The following is a 19,906-nucleotide window of genomic DNA, read 5'->3' as shown; positions in this document are numbered from 1 at the left end:
GAACGTGCATATGCATGCGGCGTGTGCCTGTGTATTCGCGCGTGTGCACAGGTGCGTGCATCTGTGAGCGCCACAGCTGCCAGGACCCACGCCCTCTGTGGCCCTTGTATTCCTCTGGCGCCCACAGGTTGCCCTGGAAGGAGGAAACTGCAGAGCAGGCTGAGAAGGGCTGCCACCTGCTGGTCACTCTGGGCACTGCAGGCAGGTGGCCCGTGGGGACCTGACACCTGGTCTCCTGTGTCAGACGCCCAGGGTAGGATCTTTCTCTCTGGGACAAAGAAAGCAGAGTCACCCCTGTGCCCCCCAAGGACCGCCCCAGGGTACAGCTACAGGGGTCTGATAGCCTTCTTGACACTCTGAGCTTCTCTGCAGTCAGCCCCAGTCATCAGAATAAATCAGAATGTTTTGAAAGCATGATAGTAAATAATAGGAATCCAAAGGCAACCAGTTATCAAAATGGCAATTGTAATATATGTGCTCAGTGAAATAAGATCCAGCAGCAAGTCTAATAACAACTGTGATTCTGAAGGCATGATCAGCATAAATGTCGTTTTGAGAGATTCACAATTGGAATGTGATGTGAACGCATTTGTGATTGTTATTGATGGCAAAGCCATAGAAACTGCTGACAACAGTTTCGGGCCTAAATTTATGACCTCGATTTGATTAAAGGTTTCTAACAGCAGAGATGTCATTTCTCCCATCCAAGCTGGTGAATTCTCTCCATAGGTCCCTTGGGAGTCAGGCATCCTCACGTTAAGAGCCCCACACCCAGATCCTGCCTGGTGGTCCCAGCTCCTCCTCAGCCCCTTAGCCAGGCTCCAGCCCAGCTGTGGCCCCTGCCGTACCTTCCAGAGCCTGGCTGCCTCCCTCCCACACTCTGATCCCCAACCCCTGATCCCCACCCCCAACACAGAACAAGGCATCATCCTCAGAAGACAGCCATGGCTTTCCCGCTCTGATGATGAACAAGATCTCGTCTTAACTTGATTACATCTGTAGAGACTCTGTTTCCACAGAAAGGCCCATGCACCAATCCAGGGTGGATATGAATTTAAGGAGAGTCACTATCCAATACTTTGGCCACTTGATGCCAAAAGCCGACTCACTGGAAAACACCCTGATGCTGGGAAAGATTGAGGGCAGGAGGAGAAGGGGGCGACAGAGGATGAGATGGTTGGGTGTCATCACCGAGGCAATGGACATGAGTTTGAGCAAGGTCTGGGAGATGGTGAAGGATAGGGAAGCCTGGCATGCTACAGTCCATGAGGTTGCGAAGAGTCAGATACAACTTAGCAACTGAACAATAACAACAGCTATTCAACCCAGAATAGATGAATTCATCTACCTTGCCTTAGAAGCCTGCTTTAATCCTATCACGCTTAAACTCTCCAAAATCTTCCGAGATACCCGGGCATGTCTGGGGTGACGGGCTTCTTCAAGGAAAACGTGGCTCTTAACAGGTACCGGCAAAAATACATTCAGTTGCTTCTGCTCGTGACATCCTGTGGTCATTAGAACCCGCAGCCTCTCATTAGCCATGGTGAAGTGCCTCCTAGAACTGCAGGCTGCTGGGAATGGCTGCCCAGCCCTTTTGCCATCTGGGGCTGGGATGTAGGTGTAGGGTGAACTAATACAGAATCCTGACAGTTCTCAGACAGAGGAGAAATATCATAAGACATCCCTTATATGTAGAATCTAAAAAGAAGCAATACAAAAGAACTTAAAAAACAGACTCACAGACCTAGAGAATGAACTTACGGTTGCCAGGGGAAAGGGATGGTTAGGGAGTCTGGGATGGACGCGTACACACTGCTATGTTTAAAATGGATAACCAACAAGGCCCCACTGTATAGCGCATGGAACCCTGCTCAATATCATGTGGCAGCCTGGCTGGGAGGGGAGTTTGGGGGAGAGCGGATGCATGTATATATATATGGCTAAGTCCCTACGCTATTCACCTAAAACTATCACAACACTGTTAATTGGCTATGCTGCTGCTGCTGCTAAGTCACTTCAGTCATCTCCGACTCTGTGCGACCTTATAGACGGCAGCCTACTAGGCTCCTCCGTTCCTGGGATTCTCCAGGCAAGAACACTGGAGTGGGTTGCCGTTTCCTTCTCCAATTGGCTACATCCAGGTGCTTATTCGCTCATTTGTGTCCGACTCTTTGAAACCCTAAGGACTGAAGCCCACTAAGCTCCTCTGTCCATGGGATTTTTCAGGCAGGAATACTGGAGTGGGTGCCATTTCCTCCTCCAGGGGATCTTCCCAACCCAGGGACCTAACCCGCATCTCCTGTGTTCCCTGCATTGCAAGGGGACTCTTTACCCGCTGAGCCATCAGGGAAGCCAGGTGGTACTAGTGATAAAGAACTCGCCCGCCAGTGCAGGAGACATAAGAGACACGGGTTCAATCCCTGGGTGGGGAAGAGCCCCTGGCATGTATGGCAACTCATTCCAGTGTTCTTGCCTGGAGAATCCCATGCACAGAGGAGCCTGGTGGGCTACAGTTCAAAGGGTCGCAAAGAGTCGGACACGACTGAACGACTAAGCATGCAAACGGAATCTCTTTTCTCAAACCTACCCCTAAGTCCTAGTGTTTGAACAAAGTTCAAAAGGGCCTGCTGGAGACAGGAAGCTCTCACACTTGAGGGTGCACTGAAGCTGCCCCACTCCCAGGAGTTGTTTCAGGTGTGGCATGGGGCCCAGGGATCAGCATTTCCAAGTTCCTAGGTGTGGCCTATGTCCTACCCTGACCAAGAGTCACCCCCAGAGTCTCAGACTTAAGAGTCACCTGGGGGCGCCTGCACCCACCCCTGGGGGACCCTCAGGAGCCCGACCGTCTGTGAGGCAGCCTAAGCGGCAGTTTGAGAACCGCTGGTCCAAACCGAGACTGGAGCCCGGGACAGCGGCTCCATCCCGTGCACCTGCCCGAGAACGTGATGGGCATCCTGCTAGATCCAAGAACCTCTCCTGCTGCTTGCAAGGCGCAAACATCCAGGCACAGAAAAGAAAGAGACTTGGCCACCCTCTCTAGACATGGCTATCGTCAGAGCACACAAGCTTTATTCAGCAATAACGGCAGTATTTATGAGTATGAGCTGTACAACAGTGGGGACGCTGTCTTCAGCACAAAGTCTGAGAGCAAAAAATTACGGCGACAGAGCTTGGCCTCCGTGGCCCTGCCCCCTCTCCAGACAGGCCCAGGTAGCTCCCCACTCCTGCACGGTTGGATGGGGTCCCAACCATGGGCTCCCTCTGTTCCCACACTCTCTGCACCTGACCTGCCTCCCCCAGGCCACTGGGCCAAAGGGAGAGGGGTGGACTGGTCCCCCACCCTGGGCTCCATCCAGTCCTCTTCCCTCTCAAGGCCACCCTGGGAGCAGATAAGGGGGCGAGAACTCTGTCCCCCACACAGGGTACCCAAGTTTCCCCCCAGCCTGACTCTTTCTTTTGCCGCAGAGCCTCTTCCTCAATGCAAGTTGAAACGGACTCAGTAAAAGAAAGCGCTGTCTACGAAGCACTTGACGCTCACCAAGCATTAGCCCTGCCCCCCACCTGACCCCCAGCAAGCAGACAGGGAACAGGGTGTCCTTAGAAGGGGATCCAGAAGCCCCTGGGACAGCACGCAGAGGCAGGAACCAGGCCCCGGAGCTGTCAGGCCACGTGGGAAAGGTCAGGTTTCCTTTTAGGTCTGATTGAGGGGACATCTCAGCAACCAGCTGAGAGAGAGGAAGTCGTCTGAAATGTCTGGGTGACGTCGTGCACGCTTGTCCCTGTACGTAAGACCTTTCATGATGTAGCCTTGAATTAACCATTTGTGAGCTTCCTCCTAGCTCGCTGACCTGGGTAGGACCACCTGGAGGAGGAAAGGGTGAACCCCAGGTGGACGGCAAATGTGCCAAAAAGGGGAGGAATCGGTGAGAGGCAACGGGCACACCTGGTAGAGAACAGGGGCCACGTCCAGTGTCGGAGTCCCGCTTGGGGGCCTCCTCAAAGGCAAGGGGCGGAGCAGGCCTGACCGAGAGGGGCTTCCGGCCGTATAGATGGATGGATGGCTGGGAGGTGGGACTGAGCGGGGCTTGTGGAGGTGGCTAGACTGTACAGATGGATGACTGGTCAGGGCGGACGGCCCCACACTCATGGTGTGCACCAGCCTTCCCCCCGACACTGCCCAAAATTCCCGGTCAGCAGTCAGTTAACACTGAAACTGGGTTGGGGGTGGGCGGCGCTCAGACCGTGTAAGTTTTGGCAGACTTGTATCGGGGAGGCAGCAGCCTGTGGTTCTCGCGGACGACCTCCAGGTACTCAGACGACGTCTCCAGTAAGAACGGCCCACAGCACATCTGGCAGCAGCACCTGGCCCCCGTGGGCGGCTCCGGGTTCTTGTCAGACATGGGGGAAGAGTCAAAATCAGCCACCTATGGTGAACAAAACCCCATGGGTCAATCACCCTCCCGCCCACCGGGAGCCCTGTGAGGTGGCCTTACGAGCTCAGCAACCTGGCTGGGCAGCCTCTTACAAGCGCAGCTGTCTGGTTGCTGCACGGAGAGAAACACCTTTCAGACACTACACGGGGCTTCCCTGTGCCCTTGGCTTTTCTGCTTTCTGGGTTTCCCTGCTTTTGGGTGCCCTCTCCTTTACCAGTTCATGGGCATGGCGGGCAGGCCAAGGGCAAGCGGAGTAGGAGGTAAGTGGCATGAGAAGCAACCAAGTTGATCAACGGGGTCCCCGTTATGGATGCTTCATGGGTATGTCAGCCCCAGCCCCGGGGTCTTGCTCTGACATCCAGAGCACCTCCTAGAGCCCCTGGTCTGGCCCCTTCCTCGCCCTCTCCATAGATCCTCTCCTGTCAAGGCCAGGGATCCATCTCTCCCCACCGAGCACCCACCTCCACCATGTCCTTCTGGTGAGTAGCATTCCTCAGGGTCATGTACATGATGAAGGCCAGCATCATGGTGATGAGCGTGGCACATGGGAAAGCAAAGACAGCCGGCTGGATGCCTGAGAGGAAGAGAGGGTGAAGCCATGAGCCTGGGCGGTCAGTGCTGAGTACCAGCTCGCAGGGTGCAGCACGGGGGAGAGAACAGAGCCAACCAGAGCCTTTTCCCTCTTTGTGTGCGCAGATCGCAATCAGGCAACTCCGATGGGCAAATCCAGGATTTCACAAAACCCAAGGTAGGGTCTGTTGGGGTTTTAAAGTGATACTTGATAGTAACTTCCAAAGGGTGCAACTAAATTTCCCACCAGAGTGTGGGCTGGACTCATAGCAACTTGCTTCTAAACAGCGGCAGAGGACAGAGGGATGATGTACAACTTCCAAGCCTAGACCATGAAAGACCCAGCAGCTCCCTTCTTTCTCTCTCGGGTGACTTGCGTTGGGGAAGGAGACCAGGGTGTGAGGACACCCAAGCATCCCTGTGACCTCCAGCAGCTCTGGGCTTGCTCGCTTAGATTCTGTTGTGGAGAAGCCACAGGGCAGAGCAAGAAGAGCCCAGCGGGTCCTGGGGGCAAATCCTGGCTCTGCCCAGGTGACCCGACAGTCATGCTGACCCACGAGGCAGCCGTGGAGATGCAACCAGGTGAGGCAGGCGCAAGGCAGGTGATCGGCAAGTGTGGGTTCCTTCTCACCCTTCCCCTGCTCTCCTCCTGGTAGAGACACCACCATACACCAAAAGGATCTGTCTCCGAGGAAAGGCAGCATGGATTACCTGCAGTGCCACCTTTCTCCGCAGGATTCAGGGGACCCCAGGTGCTCAGTGCCCAGGAGGTGCTGGGGGAGTCAGGGCCCAAGGCCGCCAGGGATGCCTGCAGGTCAGAGAGTCTGCCTGGCACACAGGGTCAGCCAGGGCCCAGGGCAGAGCATGGAGTCGGCTCAAGGAGGAGGGGCTGGGAGACTAAAGGGGGCAGTGGGCACATCCGGTGCATCGATGGGGCCAACCTTGGGGCAAGTGCAGCTGGCAGGGGGTCCCCTTTAATTCCGCACAGGGTGGGACCTGGCTGGGCATCTGAAAGACCATCCCTAGGGTCTGGGATCCTTTCTACTCCACAGAAGAAAGCCCCCTTCTGGGGGAGGACATCCAGAGGACCCCCTGGAAGTGAAGGGGAGAACCTGATGCTGTCATCAGCCAATCCCACGGCTGCAAGCCAGCAGCTGGGCCATGTCACTGTTTGGAGAAGAGTATGCCGGGGGGACAGCTGGGCACCCATGTGAATGGGGGAGACTGCACTGCACACTTTCCGAGCTGCCCACACTCCCTGGGAGACTGAAAGCCCAGTGAGGCCAGCACAGTCGCCATGGAGATGCTTGTTTTGCTGGAAGCAAAAACACTGAGACGCAGGTGATGGGGCGGGTGTGACGGCAGTGAAGGATGGAGGGCTCGCGCTGGGGGCACGGGAGGCAGAGGTCACGTGTGGGAGGGACGTTGCCCACTGACAGCGGTGGTGGCAACTCAAGAGCTGAAGTTGGGATGATCCCGGGGCAGCACGGTGTGGATGGCGCTGGCCCAAACGGTGGGCGCCGGGGCTGGGAGCAGGGGCATCAACAGCGGTGCTGATGGTGGCCAGGGCGGTTGCCGTGGCAGCGCTGACTCTGGCTCGTGAAGATGCTGGAAGAACGGTCAGTAGTGTGTGGTGGTGGTGGCTGTGGTTTTGGACAAGTCGCCGGGCAACGGCTGAGTTTGCTGTTGTTACAGCTAGTGGTGCTGGTGTTGAGGGTGGTGTTGGTGGGACTAAAGGGCTGGTATCGGGGGGCTGGAGCAGGGGCCGATGGCACGAGAGGTTAGTGGTGGTGCTGTGGGTGGTCAGCACTGGTGCTGACTGGGGCTGGCAGGGCTACCGAGGATTCCAGTAACAGTGGGATAGGCTGCTGATGGCCACTGGGGCACCAAGGGTGACTGGTGGAGGCGGCAGGGCCGACCGGTTTCTGCTGGGAGCAGAGGCAAAGAGTCACTTACTGGAGGGCCACACCTGGACCTTGTGGTACTGGTGCGCCTTGCTGATGACGTTCTCAGCCTGGATGCTGAAGCAGTAGTCCCCGGGGTCCCGGAAGATGTGGGTCAGGTTGTAAGCCGTGCTGTCCACGGACACCGGGTGGCATTCCCCTTCCTCCAGCGGGAGGCACTCGGGCTTGAGACGCCAGCACACGTTCAGAGGGGGGCTGCAGGGAAATGGGGGGGGGGTGATTTTCAGCAATGGCTTGCCAAGGGGTATGAGCACAGAGCAAGTCCAAGAAAGGTCAGGCAGTCATGAACTTCAGCGTTCTTTCCAGGAAAGAACACCCCGGTGCGCAGGCCTCCAGAGAACATGACAGTACATAAGAGATGGCCCGAGATTCCAAGGGGAGGCCAGGGCAGTGACACATACAGGGACATGCACAGATTGCTGGGTGAGGCAGAATGCATGCTCCAGTGATGCCCTTAGTGTGTCACAGGGACAGAGAAGCACGCTCTCAATGAGGAAGTCAGGGAAGGCTTCCTGGAGGAAGTGACATTTGAGTAGGATCTGAAAGGATAAGTGGACTTTCTATAGATTTGAAGGGGTGAGGGCATTCCCACGTTGCAGACAGCCCCACAAGGCCAGTGCTCCCTCCCCTGGACCCTGAGAATGGAGTCATGCTGTGGCTCTCCCACGGCCCACTGAAGGGTGGGCTCATCACTCCATGTGTTCCCTAAGTTGGGTCCCCACAGGGATGAAAGCCAGTGGTCATGTATGGAAGTGACAGTTGGACCATAAAGAAAGTTGAGCGCTGAAGAACTGATGCTTTTGAACTGTGGTGCGCGAGAAGAGTCTTGAGAATCCCTTGGATTGCAAGGAGATCCAACCAGTCCCTCCTAAAGGAAATCAGTCCTGAACATTCATTGGAAGGACTGATGCTGAAGCTGAAACTCAATATTTTGGCCACCCGATGCAAAGAATTGACTCATTTGAAGAGACCCTGATGCTGGGAAAGATTGAGGGCAGGAGGAGAAAGGGACAACAGAGGATGAGATGGTTGGATGGCATCACCGACTCGATGGACATGAGTTTGAGCAAGCTCTGGGAGTTGGTGATGGACAGGGAAGCCTGGCACGCTGCAGTCCATGGGGTCGCAGAGTCGGACACGACTGAACGACTGAACTGAACTGAAACAAAGTCAGGAGCCTCTCAGTGGGAGTGTGGACAGGACCACAGCTCAAGCACAGTGTGCTCCAGGCTTCACTCACCTCCCCATGAAGTTCAAGGTCACTACCATCTTTTGGAAGGTCTGAATTAGGGTGGGCCCCAAGACTTGGATGCCTCGAAGGGTTTCTGAAAGGCAAAGAGGAAGACCTCATTATGTCTGGTGGCTGACGACAGCTGTCTTGGGGCTCCCGGGGCTCCCAGGCTGTGCGACCACCACCCTATCCACTTGACCCCCCAGAAGGGAGGGTCACAGGTCACATCCAGAGTCCTGTTTCCGCATCAGCAGCAGATGCTGGAGCCGCTTAGACTGAGACCGCTGGGGGAAGCCAGCAGGACTATGGTAAGCAGGACCTGGGGCTGGCTTGGAATAACCACCTCCCTCCCCACCATCTGTGCTGTGTGGGGGGCAGGGGAGCAGCGCCCTGTTCGCATGACTGAGAAATCGGCTGTAGCTGCCCCAGTGCCCCGTCTTGACAAAGCCAGGAGCGGCGGGTCTGGAGGCTCCCTCCCAGTGCAGCCGACTGGGGCCGTCGCGTCCCCGACAGGACGCTCCTTAACTGGAGGCAGATGTAGCCGGAAACAGAGAATGACGGGGATGCGTCCTGTCATGGCACAGGGTCTGGGCTCGACCACTCAGTGCCCCCTGACCTCCTCCGGGGCCTTCAGTGCCCTCTTAGAAGGTGGGGAATGACAGACGCCTCACAGGGCTGCCAAGGGAGCTGAAGAGAGGCTGTGCAAGCCACTCTGATCTGTATGTGATCCAGCCCTGGAAGGAGTGGTACCCAGGGCTCCTCGACGAGCCAAATGCTCAACCCACACCAGCCCCCCGAGACTCACCCTGCAGCTTCAGCGAGGCGGAGAAGTCACCCGTCTTCTGCAGAATGCCCTTCCCGGTGTCCGGCGTGACCTGCTCCCACCCTGCCACCACCTTGACCTTCACGGTGAAGGATCCGATGATGGAATAGTTATAATAGACGGTACCATCTCTGGTCACCATCTGGGTGCTGTAAGGTGTTGGGGAGGGGAGAGATGACAGGAGTGATCCACGTGACTTTTTAGGGTCAGCGGTTGGGTGTCCAGTGACACATTCAGACCAATGTCATTTTGCGAGCCGAAATGTCACCTCAGCAGCAGTCCCCAGGGCCAGCCAGGCCGTGAGGTCAGCTGATCTGCATGGGTGGAGTGGCTGCTGGTCATCCTTGGACTTGTAAGTTACAGTTAGAAGAACTCTTAGCAACAGGCGCCTGTCGCCTGCCAGGAAGAGCTCTGCAACCCCATCCAGACCAAGGAAGGACCATGCGTTAGATAGACGTGATCTGGGAAGGGGAGAAATACAAACTTTGGCGTTAAGACGAATCTGGCTTTGAATCTCAGCTCCAAATTTCCTATCTACATAACTCTCAGCCTTACTTTTCTCATCTGTAAAACAGGAAGAATCATACCTCCATCTTAGGTTATGACTTTTTCCTCTACAATTACCTGAATCACTTCAAAAGGAACTTGAGTAACAATAAAGAAAATATTTTTGTTGATTTGTTGATGCTCTTTATATATGAAGTTTATCAAACCTTTACCTATTATTTATCTTCCAAATATTTTCTTCCAGTTTAACCATTATCTTTTGGCTCAACTTGCTTCTCTCATTTCAAATTTTAAATCTGATGATGCCAAACGTAGCATTTTTTTTTTCCTTTACAGTTTCTACCTTTTATCTGTATTCTTAAAAATGCCTTCCCCACTGCCAAACTATTCAATTGCAGGGGATCATCGCCTACATTCCAATCTAGTCTGGGTTTATTATGTTTACTGTTTACTATTTTAAATCTGTAAATTTGGAACAGGTTTTGTTAGGGATTAGACTGGCTCACACTGGTCCCCAGGGACCCCGAGTTTGGCACAGAGCGGGTGTGCAAGGCATGTTAGGAGTGAGAGAGAGCAGGCGAAGATAGCAGAGTACAGAGCGCTCTGCACAGGCCAGGCCTCTGGGGCATCAAAGGGGGTCAGAACATACCCGTCTCCGAAGTCCCAGCTGTAGAGGAACGAGGCGTTCTTGAAGAAGTTGCTGGGGTCGTGGAGGAGGAAGGAGACTTTAAGGATTGTCTTGGTGAGGTAGGAGCTGGGCCAGGGCAAGGAGGTGTTCTGGGTGACCACAAGGTTCCCCACGAGGAACTCTGGGAGGGAGAAACCAGGGAGGGTGAGTCCCCCGCCCCCAGGGTGGAGGAGGGCGGAGCCCTGTGCCAGCTGGCAGGGCAGCCTCTCCCCGACCCGACCTCCTGACTGTCACCGTCATGGTAGCAAGAGGGGACCCTGCAGGTCTCCGAACACAGAGGCATACGGCCCCCTCCTAGGCACTGCCCCGGGCCAGTGGATGCTGGTGAAGACTCACTTCCTGTCTTACACGTACAGTTCGCTCCTGTACCCCTTTCAGCAGGACCCTGAACTTTCTGGCACAAAAGATGCCCAGGACCAGAAGGAAATGCGCAGGCTTTTAAATCGACTCTTGGGAAATATTTTGAAGTATTAGATGAGCCTAGAAAAAAAAAAGATCTCTACTGACCACGTTTGCTGTTGTTGTTTAATCACTAAGTCGTGTCTGACTCTTGCAACCGTGTGGACTGTAGCTCGCAGGCTCCTCTGTCTGTGGGATTCTCCAGGCAAGAATACTGGAGTGGGTTGCCATTTCCTTCTCCTGGGGATCTTCCCAACCCAGGGATGCAACCACGTCTCACGCACTGCAGGTGGATTCTTTACCCCTGAGCCACGTGGGGAGCCCATTGCCAAGTACACGTGTGTACGTATTTAAGGTATACATACATTAAACACAGTTGCTCAAATTGGTCATGGAATTTCATTTTGATCTTTAAAAATTTACAAGCATGAGTACTCTCTCAGGCTAAAACACACTCTTTGTAAAGATCATTATTATTACAAATTATATCAGTATTCTTATGGTTGCATACTTAGCTTGTTGCTATTTTCCTCTGTTATTATAGAAACTGTAATGAACACTTTTGTGCATAAACCATTACCCAAATGGAGGTTTATTACCTGAAGATAAGTTCTTTAATAGATTGTAGGGATTTCTCTGAGGCTTCTTCCCTGGTAGCTCAGCTGGTAAAGAATCTGCCTGCAATGCAGGAGATGCTGGTTTGATTCCTGGGTCAGGAAGATCCCCTGGAGAAGGGATAGGAAACCCACTCCCGTATTCTTGGGCTTCCCTGATGGCTCAGAGGGTAAAGAATCCGCCTGGAGTGCGAGAGACCTGGGTTCGATCCCTGGGTTGGGAAGATCCCCTGGAGGAGGGCATGGCAACCCACTCCAGTATCCTTGCCTGGAGAATCCCCATGGACAGAGGAGCCTGGCGGGCTGCAGTCCACGGGATGCAAAGCAGTGATCCAACACAGCATAGCACAGGGACTTCCCTGGTGGTCCAGCGGCTAAGACTCCACACTTCCAAGGCAGGGGGCCTGGGAGCTGGACTCCACATGCTACCATTAAGAGCTCCCATGCCGGAACTAAGGATCCTGCCTGAGATAAGACCCAGCGCAGCCAAAGAAATGAGAAAAAAATTGATTGTAAACTCCAAGAAAGCAGGGAGTTCTTGGAAATAGAGAGAAGGGAGGGAGGGTGTGAGGGAGGAAGAAGGGGAAAGAGAGGGGGGTGGGGGGATAGGGAAAGAGAAAGAGAAAGAAGGAGCGGAAGACTGAAATAACTTACAGCCATTGATACATACGGATCAGCTCCTCTCCCAAAGCAGTGTATCAGTTCACACCCCAGTAGCAAATATGCACTTTGTGTCCATTTCAGCACAGCCCTGCCAGCAATGGGTATTACCATTTTCTGATCCTTTGTTAACGCAACTGACAGCAACTGAGAACCATGGGTCTGATCTGCCTGTGTGTGATGGGTGTGATACCTGTGATGCAGGTTGTGATGCCTGGTTGTTTTCTCTGCCCCAAGAGCCTGAAGGCAAATCAGCTAGGAGGGAAGGTCCTCACCGGTGATGGGGAGGACGAGGAGGCTCCTGGCCACAGGCTGGCACATCCCACAGTCGGCGGCGGTGACCCAGACGGAGACCGGGAAGTCCCCGGGCACGCTCCCCACGACGCGGATGGTGGAACTGAAAGCCTCGTCTGCCTTCCCCGTGAGCAGCAGTGGGGTGTGGATCCAGTGGAAGTGGTAGAGGTGGGCGCTGGCGGGCAGGGCCAGGCTGCCGTTGTTGTCGGCCACCAGGCTGGCCATGATGGTCACCTCTGCCCCCGTGGTGGCAGGGCCATCGGTGGTGAGCTGAAGTTCATACAAGCCTAGGAGCCCAGAAACAAAGGTTGTGCTTCAGGAGAGGGCATGGCCAGGAGTGCCACTGCCCCACGCTGCGTGAGCGTCTCTTCATCTTATGGGTGGAGACACTTGAGTCAGGTCAAGGGACAAGCCCAGGGATCATATGATTAGCACACTGCCAGGCCCGGCTGACTCCAAACCCACACTCTTTCCAGTGTCTCAATGTATTTCCTTTTTTCATGCCAGCCACGCAGGGCCTTATAGAGCCTGAGTCTGCTGACCTGGCCAGGCTTCTCAGCTACAAAAATGACCATCAGCTCATGTCACAGGAGGGCCCACTGCAGCTGCTTCCCAGGAAGGGCCCCCCATCACCCACCCTTCAGGCCCAAGCTTTACATGTGAAACAAAATTCCAAGTTGAAACACAGAGCTGAATTTGGACCCCCTTAGAGGCCTCACGCCTTGACATGGCAGAACAAGCCTTGGGAGGAAGGGTCACTGTGATCCAAGACTAGGCCCCTTCTCTTTGGTCTCAGACTGCAAATCCATAAACAGAGCTTCTAGATCTGAGCCACCAGATACGGTTGGTTCCACCAGCCACGTGGGGCTCCCGAAGCTTCAGTCGAAAGGAAACAAACTTCAAACCCACTTTCTCGGTCCCACTGGCCACGTTCCAAGGGCTCAACAGCCGCATGTGGCCAAGGGTCATGAGAGTGGACACTGTGGATACAGATCTTTGTTATCACAGAAAGCTCCACAGGGCCACACGTTTTCAGGGACCCCCAGGGTCTCGGCTGGGGTCAGCACTGGAGCGCTCTGATTCCAGCTGGGTCTGCTCCTTGAGGAACTTGAACTGACATATTGGGGATACAGCTCTTACAGGGAACCTGGGAATTAAGACTTGCAGGTTGCAAGCAGAGAACAGGGCCTCGGGACTTCCTTGGTGGTCCAATGGCTAAGACTCTGCACTCCCAACGCAGGGGGCCTGGGTTCAATCCCTGGTCAGGGAACTAGATCCCTCATGTCATAACTGAAAAAAAAAAAAGATTCCTCATGCTGCAACTGAAAAAAAGATCCTGCATGCTGCAACAAACAAGAAAGATCCCACATGCCTCAGTGAAGACCTGGCATGGCCAAATAATATAAATAAATAATTTTTTAAAATAAACAAATTTTTTTTCAAAAGAGAGAGAGAGAACAGGGCCTGGTGGACATGGAATGGAGACCATATAAGAGACCTTTTAAATAATACTCCCCACCCGACCAAGACCATTCAGTCTTACGCTGAATGTAAGACTAATTATCATCTGAAAATACAGAAAGGTATAAAATTTTTTAAAAAAGAAAACTTTTAAAATAATCAGCAACAATCCCTCTTACTATATTTGGCCATTTCCTACTATTTTTAACAAATGATGCTTACTCTGAGATTATTCCACTGTTGTTGCTGGTTTTGCATATCAAGCATCTTCCTAAGTTATTATGCTTTACCTGCTTTAGATAGCTGCAGACTTTTATCATACTCACGGGTAAGATTTTAAAAATCAGGTTTGTTTCCATCATAAAAGTCAAGCCAGGGTCTTCAGTGGTTCAGATTCCACGCTCCCAATGCAGGGGGCACGGGTTAGATCTCTGGCTGGGGAACTAAAGTCTCGCATGCCACACAGCACAGCACGGCCACACACACACAAGATAATACATGCGCATAAAGAGTATTAGAAGCGTCCTGTTACCCTACACCTCCCCCCCAAAAAAACAGCTGCTAACAGATTAAGGTCCTCTGGCTCTTTTTCATGCACCAAAGCTTCAATTTCGTCAGAATCACCCTCTGCACACAACTCTGCATGATTTTATTTCCACACAACAACACATCAGAAGGATGTCCGCGGGGGCCCTAACATGAACTTCAGTGGTTGCAAGATAATCCCTCAAGCAGGTGTATCTGAATCCCCAGAACCCTTCCCTCTCGTCAACAGCACTACTGCGTGTTTCAGTAACTCTTTTCCTGCAATTTGGGTTTTCCTCTTCAGGTGCGATGTCTGAAGGGCTGGCGAGGTTAGACTGTCCAGCCTGTGGCAGGGCACACCTGGGCAGACGAGGTGATACAGAAGGAAGGGAGGAGGGGCCACAACACCCGCCCCCATCACTTCAGCCCCTCCCACCTCTCCCTTTCCGAGCATAGGCACCCCCTCCCTTTGCTTCTGGTACCTCCTAAGTGCTGATGGAACCCAGGAACAGTGACTTCAATTCTTCTAAGCAGTAATGTAGTAGTAGCTACTAACCACATGCCATTACGTTTAATCACTTAAATGTAATTAATACTGAAAAATTCAGTTCCTCCATTGCACCAGAGCCACATTTCAAGTGCTCAAGAGCCATAGCTCTCCCGGACAGCACAGATGGAAAATATATCCTTCATCATCCAAAGTTCTGTAGGCCAGGAGTGCAGCAGCAGTCCCCAGCCTTTTTGGCACCTGGGGCTGGTTTTGTGGAAGACAATTTTCCCACTGAGTTGGGTAGGGAGCGGGGTAGGGATGGTTTCAGGATGGTTCAAGTGCATCACGTTTATCGCACACTTCATTTCTATCATTACTACATCAGCTCCACTTCAGATCACCAGGCATTAATCCCAGAGGTTGGGGTCCCCTGCTCTGGACCCCCTAGCTTTCTCCCCTCCCAAACCTATCATTCTCATTACCTGTCATTCTCTGTCTGGTTAAAGGGTCCAGCTGTTTCAAGACCCAGTCCCTGGGCCCCTGCCACTCTTGCTGCTCCTCGCCATCACTACGAACACCACTTGTGTGTGTGTGTGTGTGCGTGTGTGTGTATGTGTGTGTGTGCGCGCTCAGCCACTCAGTAGTTTCTGACTCTTTGCAACCCCATGGACTGTAGCCCACCAGGCTCCTCTGTCCATGGGATTCTCCAGGCAAGAATACTGGAGCTGGTTGCCATGCCCTCCTCCAGGGGATCTTCCCATCCCAGGGATCGAACCCACGTCTCTTGTGTCTCCTGCACTTCCAGGCAGATTCTTTACCACTAGCGCCACCCTGGGAAGTCCCCATCCAGTAGATGACTGCTCTATCCTACCCGCTGACCCTTGGCCTCCAGTCCTGCCCTACTCTCAGCCACCCCAGCAAGCAGCTTCCTGCACGGTTCATCTGATCACAGGCCAGCCTCTGGGTAGCAGGAATCCACATTCATGTCTTGGCACATCCATGCTGTAGCTTTAACACTGGCTCTGTCCTTCATAGCCTCAAGGCCTTTGCACATGCTGTCACCACTGCTCTTCACCTAGCTGTCTGTGGAGATAACTTCTTCCAGGAAGCCCTCCCTGACTCCCACCCCCTCGTCCCCGCCCCCACCTCTTCAGCAGTCTCCCAACAGCTTGGCACACAGCTCACCCTGGGTTGGGATAGACATATCCTCATCTCCCCTAACTGCACCGCAAGCTCCCTGAGGGCAGGACAGGGGTCATCCCCATCTCCTCCGAGCCTAGTCAAGCACTCGGCACCAAGTAGGGGTTGGACACTGCGCTGTGGAGTGGCACCTGGAGAGAAGGGTGTGGCAGAGGGACCAGGCCACCTGGCGCTGCCCTAGGAAACTCTTCATCCAGGTGCTGCAGACTGCGCCCCTTCCTTGGGCCCCACCCCACAGCTCTGAGGGGATCCAGAAGTACAGGACGTGCCCCCTGCTCTTGCGGGGTTCACGAGAGACCTGTTCATTCAGCCAAACTGGGAGGTGGGCGAGTGGGTCCTCAGCAGGATCCCATTCACCCTGCAACACCACGTTGCCTGCCCCCACTGGGGACTCTCTGTCTCCAGCCTTCTGGTCACTCATGTTACACATCATTTCCAAATCCCTTTCCTTGATGCCATATTTTGAATTATAAAGTCATCTGGGCCCGCACTGCAAAAGGGACCGGCAGTGTCTTAACCTCAAGGAGAGAATTCCAGACAGATAAGTCTCTCCAAGAGAACACAGTGTATGGCTGAGTCCCTTTGCTGTCCACCTGAAATTACCACCATATTATTAATCTGCTGCTGCTGCTGCTGCTAAGTCACTTCAGTCGAGTCCGACTCTGTGTGACCCCATAGACGGCAGCCCACCAGGCTCCCCCGTCCCTGGGATTCTCCAGGCAAGAGTACTGGAATGAGGTGCCATTGCCTTCTCCAATTAATCTGCTATACTCCAACATAAAATAAAAGCTAAAAAATATAAACTTTCAAAGATTCTTTAAATTGAAAAAAAAAAACCAAAACCAGTGTAGATTTTACACTGGGGAACCTGAGTCCCCAAGGGCTCCCAGGGGATAACGCTACTGCCTGGCGTCAGAGTAAATCTGCATTGTCCCAGGCTAAGTCCCTCTGGCTATGGGGCAGCCTCTGGCAGGGGAAGGGGGGGCCAGCCTTTCGCCAGGCTGCAGCAAAAGGAGGCGCTGAGATGAGAGGCCATTTCCACCCTTCCCCCTCTTGCTCTTGCCCACCGTCTCCGCCCCACCCCCGACAAGGAGAGGCTCATGGGCCAGAGCGAGGCTGGCAGGTGGCAGGGACATTCGGCTGCATGCTAATGGCCAGCTAGAATCTGCAGCAAGACGGGGCGCATGTCAGCAGGATGATGAGTATGAGACGACGCAGATCGGTTGCCAGGGGAATGGAATAGGGGCGCAGCCGGCTCAGCTGGGAGGAGGGACAGGGTGGGGGAGGGCAGGGGGTGTGGCTACAGCAGACAAGTGGCCCAGCTCCTGGGAGCCATCCCCTCCACCACCTATCCAGACGCTGAGACTCCAAGGGCACTTTTCTCAGGCTTGTGTTTTTGTTTTTTAAAGCAGGTATTTCACAGCCCCTGGGTGATGCTGCCCCTCGTCTTCAGGGTCTCAGAATTGTCCAGAATCTGAAATAGACCATGAAGTCTTTGCCACCTGTGGCTGAAGGGACCAAGCCCCTGTCGGGTAACCTACCCGTCGAAATCCATGTTTCCCGTTCGGGAGCCCAGGTTGCCCTGGCCTTGGAGTACAGAGCAGCCCACGCCAGGGTTGAGGGACCCCACAGGCACCCCAGTGGCCCAGAGCTGAGAGGGCCACAGCAAGACGTGAAGTGGCAAGAGCCGTGAAGCTTGACCTGTGGAAGAATGCCCACCAGCAGGCTCCCTTGGATTCCACCTGGAGCATGTACATACTCCCTGACCACACAGCCTGCAGGGGCCCTAGAACCTTCTAGAAAAGGGCTACATCGGCCTTTGCACCTTGCACATGTTGTCAGCCCAAAACACTTCCCAAAGTATCTCTGAAGTGTGAACAACACAACCTGGAATTAATAAATGGTCCAGGACACCGACTTCTGACTTCAACCCTTGCTACAGGAAGCATGCCTGAGTCTGACCCAGACCTGGGGAGGCTGCAAAAGGGCTTCTGAATCTTTCTCTCCTGTGGGTTTTCCCCAACTGCATCTCAGCTGTTTCAACTGTATCATGGGTGCAGTAGGCCAGGCTGGGAACCACATATGATTTCCAAAGAATTAATCCCCTCCTCCTTTTTTTTTTCCGGCAATTTAGGCCACATTGATCATTTCTGGACACCTGCAAACCTAACAGACAAGAGGCCTCGTTTCTCCGTTAATATCCAGGGAGAAGCGTTATCCTGACGAGCACAAAATTCTCTTAACATTCACTCCTAAGATGCAGGGTTTTTGCTTTCCCTTGTGGCTTTCATTTCACAAGTTAGGATTCGATCTCTTCTTTCTCTACCATTCTGTGAAGGGTGGACGGGGCATGATGAACATATTGGATGATATTGAATAGCTGCGTTCAAGAATATTGAACGCACTCAATAGCTGCCAACAGTCTCCTCCAAACTCTCCAACCTGGGTCCCCTTTATTTTCTCGCCAAAATGGGCCAGAAAAATGGGGTGCGGTGAGGAGGTGGGGATGCTAGAAGCACAGCCCCGGGGGACACGGAGTGGTACCCAGCGGATCCAGCTCGGGGTCCATTTTGGAAACCATTCCCAGAGAGGAAATGGCAGGCTGGATTCCCGGGCTCTGAAAATCGCATCCCCTCGCCCCCAACCACCACCCCGAAGCCGACACGAGCTGGGTGGCACGCCTCTCCCAATAAGGCAACATTTGGAGGCAATCTGGCCGCGCTCTCTGGGGTCTGTGGCGTGACGACCGACCCCAGCATCCCCGGTCCCCCCGCAGCATCCTCCCCCACCTCCAGCGGCTTCGAGGTTCCCAGGCTCCGGGATGGAGGCCCCGGCCACCGCGCCGTTCCTAGGGCAGGGCCGATCTGGAGGGGGCTGCAGAAGCGAGGGGCGCGGGGAGCCCCCCAAGTGCCGGCGACTTCAGGGGACAGGGGTGAAGGGACAGGCCGTGCTCCCCTCCACAGTGCGCGGCCTCGGGAGAGGAGGGAGGTGAGCGCAGGGCGCCACCTTCGCAGCCCCGGCTCCCGGCGAGGCCGCCGGCTCCAGAACGCCCCGAGGCCCCCGGCGCGCAGCCGACCAGGGAGGGCGACCGGCCGATCCGCGCGGCGCCTTACCTGCGGCCACCCTAGCCGGGGCCAAGGGCAGGAGGCAGGCTAGCCAGAGGATGCGGCCGAGGCGCGGCCAGAGCGCCCGGGCCATGGCGGCGCCGGGAGCCGCTGGAACGCCGAGGGGACGCGGCTGGACTCGACTGCGGCGGCGGCCGCCGGTGGGGCGCGCGGCGAGGGCGGTGCGGGGAGGTGCGGGCGCGGCGCCGGCTCGTCCTCGCCTCGGATCGCGGAGTCTCTGCGCGTCCCCGCCGCCCACGGCCCGCCGCGCCGACCCCGGCCCACGTCCGCCGCGTCGCGCCCCCTCCCCGGCCCCCGCTGCTCCCGCCTCTCTCCGCGATCCTCCCGGCTCCCCGGGGCCCCAGCTCCTCCAGTCTGCGCCCCCTCCTCCCTCGCGTCGCCGCGCCCCTCCTCTCCCCTCGATCCCTCCCCTCCCCGGCGCCCGCTCCTCCAGTCGGCGCCCCCTCCCCTCCCCGCGTCCGTGCCCGCGCCCGGCGGCTCTGACTCAGCGTCCCCAGAGGCGCGCGCGACGCTGCGACGCCTCGAGAAGGGCCCTTTGGGCTCTTTCTCCAGGTGCCTTCGCTCATGACGCACACGGCTTGGAGATGCTGCCCTCCGTTCAAGAAACGCTGAGGAGCCACCGTGTGCCCGGCGCTGGGCGGTGGACCGGGAACTCCTGTGTCCCTCCAGAGAGAAGGACCCCGAGCGTAGGCGTTGGCACCGAGGCCCTTCCTCTGGTTACTGTCTCTGCACCTGCTGTGAAATGAGGCTTGTGGCCCTGGCCCACAGCGCTGTCAGAGGCCTTGCGACACTCAAGACAACTGCGATGAGAAGACACCAGGTCGCTCCTTGGACACTCCTTGGCCCAAGCAGGCGCTTCCATCTGCCTTAACAGGAACAGAGCGTGTCTTTTCTGCTAGAAGGCGGCCAGTCTGGCTGACCT

The 19,906-nt window shown here is 55.0% G+C and overlaps 1 protein-coding gene across 2 annotated transcripts; it reads right to left on the bottom strand.

Annotated features, from left to right (window-relative positions):
• TMEM130 (transmembrane protein 130) lies at positions 3,038–19,336 on the bottom strand. Of its 2 annotated transcripts, none has more exons than XM_018041044.1 (8): positions 18,973–19,336; positions 12,165–12,470; positions 10,178–10,337; positions 9,004–9,170; positions 8,208–8,292; positions 6,960–7,162; positions 4,895–5,007; positions 3,038–4,424 (listed from the first exon to the last, which is right to left on the bottom strand). In XM_018041044.1, the coding sequence occupies exons 1-8, from the start codon at positions 19,055–19,057 to the stop codon at positions 4,236–4,238; spliced, it is 1,308 nt and encodes a 435-aa protein (XP_017896533.1). In that variant the 5' UTR covers positions 19,058–19,336; the 3' UTR covers positions 3,038–4,235. The 2 variants fall into 2 exon arrangements, with proteins under 2 accessions (XP_017896533.1, XP_017896534.1); XM_018041045.1 differs by having other exon boundaries at positions 3,038–4,388.

The sequence above is a fragment of the Capra hircus genome, chromosome 25 (assembly GCF_001704415.2).
Source record: "Capra hircus breed San Clemente chromosome 25, ASM170441v1, whole genome shotgun sequence".
Classification (NCBI taxonomy): Eukaryota; Metazoa; Chordata; class Mammalia; order Artiodactyla; family Bovidae; genus Capra; species Capra hircus.
Note: the sequence above shows the minus strand (reverse complement) of the source record. Positions and strands in the feature narration are given on the sequence as shown.

What these genes read in the sequence shown, in the direction of transcription:
- TMEM130 (XM_018041044.1), bottom strand. Translation starts at nt 19,057, where the DNA reads ATGGCCCGGGCGCTCTGGCCGCGCCTCGGCCGCATCCTCTGGCTAGCC. An exon ending in AGCTGGGACTTCGGAGACGG is followed by an intron (nt 9,171 to 10,177) that starts GTATGTTCTGAC and finishes AACACCTTACAG; the next exon opens with CACCCAGATGGTGACCAGAG. An exon ending in ACCTTGAACTTCATGGGGAG is followed by an intron (nt 7,163 to 8,207) that starts GTGAGTGAAGCC and finishes ATTTCCCTGCAG; the next exon opens with CCCCCCTCTGAACGTGTGCT.